At 35.1% G+C, this 6,581-nt stretch overlaps 1 protein-coding gene across 1 annotated transcript; it reads left to right on the forward strand.

The window, feature by feature from the left end:
* The first annotated feature begins 2,633 nt into the window (after window positions 1-2,633).
* LOC105772073 (uncharacterized) lies at window positions 2,634-5,013 on the forward strand. Its single transcript, XM_052632075.1, has 2 exons — window positions 2,634-4,678; window positions 4,848-5,013. Exons 1-2 carry the CDS (start codon window positions 2,634-2,636, stop codon window positions 5,011-5,013), a joined length of 2,211 nt encoding a protein of 736 aa, XP_052488035.1.
* The last annotated feature ends 1,568 nt before the right edge of the window (window positions 5,014-6,581 follow it).

Consider the following 6,581-nt stretch of genomic DNA (forward strand, 5'->3'; position numbering starts at 1 on the left):
GACAACCTTTGAGTCTCTAGAGCCCAATTCATTAAGCCACATCTTACTTATTGAATTTGATCAGGTATCTACCCATTCGAATTGTTCCATAATTATCTAACTTCTCATTCACAAGACTCCTTAAGCAAACATGTAACCTTAAACTGAAACACACACACCCTCTATTCCTATCAATCAACCCACTTATAGGTATTAACCAAAAGTGGGAAATGGTCTGATATTGAATGCACACAATGCTGAAGACAATAGTTAGGAAATAAGTCCTTCCATCCCGGTGTTGTCACACCCTATCAAGCCTTTCCTAGATATTATTGTGAACCAATCTCCCTTGATCCCATGTAAACCATTGGCTTTCATATCCCAAATCCACCAATTCACAATCCTCAAGAGCCGACCTAAAAGCCATCACACTTTGCTCATCACTCAACCTTCCCCATTGCTTCTCATGAGAATACATAATCTCATTGAAATCTCCCATAGTCAGCTACAATTTCGCACATTCAATTGAGAGATCTCGTAAATGATCCCATGAATGGTGTTTCAAATTCTTTACCGGATGCTTGTAAAACCTAATAAACCTCTAATTAGCACATTTTGTTTCTCATTCAATACTAACATCAATATGGCTTAACGAAAAGCTTCGAAGAACCACCCTAGTTCCTTACTTCCATTCTAAAGAGAATCCCCCATTGTGCCATCACTACTGCCATCAATTCCTCCATCAAGCATCAACTTCTGTGAACTCTCTCCATCTTTGAACTATGCAGCTTCATTTCCATGAAAAAAGCTATATTGGGATTAATTTTCCTCAGCACCTGTCGAATACGACATCTTGCCCAAGGGCTTTCCATTTCCCGGACATTCCAGCATAAGATTTTCGTTACATCCGATTACCTTACCCTGCAGAGCCAACCGGCATCTCAGAATCATGAACAAAGACATGTCCATCAGTAGTTTCCCCGAATCCATTCTACTAGAAACTAAAGAAAATTGAGTACTACGAGGCCTCTTCTTCCCTTCTCCAGTCTCCATTGGACAATCCTCTTCTATCAACTCCTTATTCGGATCAAGATTCTCCAAATCCCCAAACTCAAAACTTAATTTTCCCCTATATTCAATCCTAAATTAGCCCTCGCTTGCCTTAAAAAATTGTGTTTCGAAACAACCATTGTACTACACCATGCTCCCCGTCCTAACCGTTACCTAGTGTTTTCTTCAATTCACCCAGGTGTGGCCCCTTCCCCTGATCCCTTAACCATGGACTCGACGCAACCATCGCCCATTTAGGGATCACTTTAATAGATAGGTCCCATTCAAACTCTAACTTTTTTTCCATGAAATTCTGTACAGCTTCGAAAAAAAAGGAGGTATACCTCGTGAAGAAGGAAGAATGGAAGTTTTTCGAAAGACATTGGAGGAATGTAATCTATCAGATATTGGGTTTTTTGGAAACTGGTTCACATGGGAACGGGGGCATTTACCTAAAACTAATATTCAAGAATGGTTAGATAGAACGGTGGCGACAGAAGAATGGTTACAAATTTTTCCTGAATTCCAGATTCAGCATCTCCCGCACACGTTTTCTGATCATTGTCCTTTACTGGTTAACACCAAAAAGGAAAGAAGAGAGAGAACACAAAAAAATTTCAAGTTTGAAGCATGGTGGGTATTAGAGGAGTCGTTTTTTGATGAGGTCAAAACCATCTGGGAACAATCTGAGGGTGATTTCTTATTCAAGCTAAACAGTATGAAAAGGGGGCTGGAGCGCTGGTCTAGACAAATTCGAAGTTCAAGAGAAGGAAGGAAAAAGTCGTTACACTCAAAATTGACCATATTACACTCAAAATTGACCATATGACAAAAATTCAGTAGATCTAATCGATACAAAAATCCAATTGAATTTAGAGATAGAAAAAGATGAACAGTATTGGGAACAAAGAGCAAGGGTTAACTGGATAAAATTAGGGGATAAAAACACAGCGTTCTTTCACAAACAAGCAACACAAAAGAGACAGAGGAACTTGATTCGTAAAATGTAGGATGAAAATGGAAGAGAAACGAACGAATTACAAGAAATGGCAATGATCGCCAGAATGTATTTCCAACAACTTTTCACCGCAGGCAGAAGGGCTAATTATGAGCATGTTTTATCAGGAGTTTCTCAATGTATATCAGAAGAAGATAATTTGATGCTTAAAGAGAGTTATACGAAGGAAGAAATTCAACAGGCTTTGACAGAATTAGGGCCCACTAAGGCACCCGAGGAAGACGGATTTCCAGCATTATTTTCCCAGAAATGTTGGGCAATTATTGGAGAAGAAATAACTAATTTTTATCTCAATCATCTGAATGGAGGAATAGAGATAGATCAAATCAACAAAACAGATATCGTTTTAATCCCCAAAATATCAAATCCAGTGGATATTTCACATTTCAGACCCATTAGTTTGTGCAATGTTATATACAAATTAATGGCTAAAGTTATTGCGAATCGACTTAGGAAAGTCCTGGACAAATGCATTAATCCTGCACAAAGTGCTTTTGTGCCGGGAAGATTGATTTCGGATAATGTGTTGCTGGCCTATGAACTTCTCCATACGCTAAAACAGAAGAGAGCAGGGAAGAAATGATTTATGGCAGTCAAACTGGATATGAGCAAGGCATATGATAGGGCAGAATGGAGTTTTGTGGAGGAGGTAATGAAGAAAATGGGTTTTGACTCAGAGTGGGTGACTATACTGTTAAGATGCGTTACTTTAGTTTCTTATTCAGTGGTTATTAACAATCACATTGGAGAATCTTTCTATCCAACTAGAGGACTCCGACAGGGGGACCCATTGAGTCCGTTTTTATTTTTATTTTGTGGAGAAGGTCTTTCTAGTCTTATGAAGCTGGGTATGATGGAGAATAGAGTAAGAGGAGTTAAGGCAAGCAAAAGTAGGCCACCGGTTTCACATTTACTTTTTGCAGATGATTGTTTGTTGTTCGGGGAAGCTACAGAGAGGAGTTCAATTTATTTAAAACAGATTCTGCATAATTATGAAGTTTGCTCAGGACAAAAAGTAAACTTTTCAAAATCCACGATTTTCTTCAGCAGTAATTCCCAAGAAGAGGAAAGACGAACAATTACTCGAGTTCTTGGAGTGCGAAGGTCTGACAATATGGAAAGATATCTAGGGTTACCTAATTTGGTGGGGAGAAGGAAAAAGGAGGCGTTCCAGATTTTGAAAGACAAGTTCAAACAACGAATTGAAAATTGGAGCATCAAGTATCTTTCACAAGGAGGTAAGGAGATTTTTATCAAAGCAATTTTACAATCCATACCAACATACGCAATGTCTTGTTTTTTACTTCCTAAATCTTTATGCAATGAGTTAGAGGGAATTATTGCAAAGTATTGGTGGCAGAAAAATAAAAGGAAAAAAGGGATACATTGGTGCGCATGGAAAGACGTTTGTTTACAAAAAGAGTCGGGTGGTTTAGGTTTTAGAAGTTTTAATAAGTTTAACGTGGCATTATTAGCCAAACAGGGTTGGCGTCTTTTCAATTATCCGAGTTATTTGTTAGCCCGAGTTTTAAAAGCCAAATATTTCCCAAAAACAAATTTCTTAAATGCTTCTTTGGGTAACCTACCTTCACTCACCTGGAGGAGTATTTGGGCATCAAAAAAGCTTTTGTTGGACGGCTTATGTTGGAGAGTTGGAATAGGGAACAGTATATCGATATGGAATGACCGCTGGATACCAGGAGTTACTGAAGACAATTTACAGAACAACAGCAGAAATGATGGAATAAGATTAGTGTCTGACTTAATCAACGAAGGAAGTAAAACATGGAACAGAGATTTGATTGTCAATACCTTTACTATGGATATTGCGAAGAAGATAATGCAGATTCCGCTTTCAAAATCAAGCCAAGCAGACTTTCAGGTATGGAGAGGGGAGGCGACCGGAATCTTCTCAGTAAGAAGCACCTATAAACTATTACAGGAGTCTACTATAGATCCTAATGCTTATTTACAGACCCATATAAAAAAAATTTTCAGGAAACTATGGAATCTAAATTTGCCTTCAAAAATCAAGATAACAGTGTGGAAAATCGCATGGAATTACATTCCAACTTTCTCCAACTTAAAGCTAAGAAGAATAATGACAGAAGATCGATGTCTGAAGTGCGGACAGGAAGCTGAAGATAGTGAACATGTCTTTCAAAGGTGCCCTATTGTGGAAGAAGTATGGAGTCAGTTGAATTTTTCATGGATACTTAATAATAGTCATTTAGATCTATGGAGCTGGCTTACCTGGGTTTTCAGTGAAGGAACAAATGAACAGTGTCGAAGTTTCTGCTGTGGGCTATGGATAATCTGGACAAGTAGAAATAAATTTCTTTATGAAGGTAAAATCAGTACCAATTGGGAATTATCCAAGCAAATCAAAAGTTATATTTTAGATCTAGATGGTATTAAAGAACGGGAACTCACCTTAGTAACTAGTACAAGGTCTAGTCAGAGGCTACAAAGAGCGAACACGGCCATCTTCTTCAATGCGGCTTTTGACTTCCAGAATAACAGATCTGCGTCAGGCCTAGTTGTTAAGGAGCCGGAAGGAAGAATCGTGGTTGCAAAGTCGATCCTCTATGAAAATGTTGCATCACCATTCACAGCAGAGGCATATGCAGGGTACCAAGAAATAATGTTAGGGATTCAATTGGGATTTCTTACTTTAGACATTCTTGGAGATTCAAAAACGGTTATATCAAAATGTCAAAGGGAGAATCGTGACAGTTCAAAAATAGGAGCAATCATCAATGATATTCAAGCTTTACAAGGTTTTTTTTCAAAATATCAGGTTCCTCTTCATACCAAGAACTGGAAATATTGAAGCACATAGATTAGCAAAAGAAACGCTTACGAAGGGAGAGGAACAATACCTGGAAGGAGAGACTTTAAGAGTATTCTATGAAGAGCAGGACCCAACTCGACTGGTTTATTCGGAGCAAAGGGAAAGGAGATAAGTTTTTGGAAAGGGTGAAAGACGTTTGAGATGAAAGAAGAAATGTCAGATACTAAAAGTAATCAGAGAAACAAAAGATTTGAAGGGGTTTGCTTTTACTTTTCAGTGGCCTTGGACAGAGGAAAAGACAGCATGATTAATGCAGGCTATTGACCGTTCGGCTGGAGTTTTGATTTTTAATTTTTAATTTTGTTTGTTTTTGGGCTAAACTGATGTAAGGCCGTTTTTCTTGTTTTTTAGGATTTAATTATTGGGTCTAGCCCAATATGGACAATTGTGTTTTATTTCCATGTCTAATCCAGTCGAATTTCAATTCAAAAAAAAAAAGACTAATATCATAGTTTAAAAAAAGTTATAAAGTAAATTAATTTTAATAATATCTGGAAGAGGGATTAAATTTTGAAACTATTAATATTTAAAAAAATGAAGTAAATAAACCAAAAGAGTAAGAACATGTGTTAACTGTCAAATGTAAAAAAACTACAATATAAATACAGTGTTTATTTCCTTTTTAGATCAAATCTTGTAATATATATATATATATATATATATGATTTACTTTTATATATTTCACTTTTAACATTTTTAATAATTTGCATTATAATTTTTTAGCCTTTATTACTTAAAATTAATTTAAATTATTCATTCCTTCAACAATTAAACATGGTGTTAATTAATTATATTTAAGATGGAATAAATTTTTGAATAATCTCATATGTTTTTTTACATAATGCCTAGAATTATCCATAGTCATTTTCAATCTATAAATATGAGGATAATGCGCTTTAGCACACTTAAACTCACATCCTTTCGTATTCATATCAATCAAATAAAATTCAATTAAGATGCAAGCATTAAATCTCTCTTTCAATTCTAATAGTTATCACGCATAACTTACTCTTAATTCAAAATATTATTACTTTTATTTTTCTAATTTAATCAAGTAATTATTCAAAAGTTATATACATTTCAATAATTATTTAACTTAGACAATCTATCCATAAAACTTTTCTAATTAATATTTATAGATTTTGTGCATAATGAATTATTTATATATGTAAAAAATATATTTTATAATTAGGATTCATTTTGATTTGATTATCTTTATTTTTTAAAATATATTTTGCATCCTATTTTATTTACTTTCTTTATCGGTGACTAAGAAAACTTTCGCTAGAAATTCTTAAATTATTCAATTTAAAAGATTCAATCCAATTACAGAAACAAATCCCTTTGAATTGAACCATCTACCTATTTTATCTCCTGTTATTGTTCTAAGCGTAGACTGTGCTCCTATCTTTGAGGATCTCTGTTATAATATTTTCCCATTTTGTAACTCTTCACATCATCCTTTTTTTTCCTCTTAAAATCAAACTATACACTCCTAAACTTAATTTTGTTTGCTTTTATAATTTTTTTTGAATGGGCAAAGGTTAAGCTTATGTTCATCTTTCTTGTTTAATTTTAATCCCCCCATTATCATCAACCTTGTAATTGGATGATAGATTACTTAATGTATCACCTGCAGGACTTGTCGAAATACATGCAACTTTGCATAACATTCTAACT

This window comes from Gossypium raimondii, chromosome 6 (assembly GCF_025698545.1).
Source record: "Gossypium raimondii isolate GPD5lz chromosome 6, ASM2569854v1, whole genome shotgun sequence".
Classification (NCBI taxonomy): domain Eukaryota; kingdom Viridiplantae; phylum Streptophyta; class Magnoliopsida; order Malvales; family Malvaceae; genus Gossypium; species Gossypium raimondii.

What these genes read in the sequence shown, in the direction of transcription:
- LOC105772073 (XM_052632075.1), top strand. Translation starts at nt 2,634, where the DNA reads ATGGCAGTCAAACTGGATATGAGCAAGGCATATGATAGGGCAGAATGG. An exon ending in ACAGCAGAGGCATATGCAGG is followed by an intron (nt 4,679 to 4,847) that starts GTACCAAGAAAT and finishes TCAAAATATCAG; the next exon opens with GTTCCTCTTCATACCAAGAA.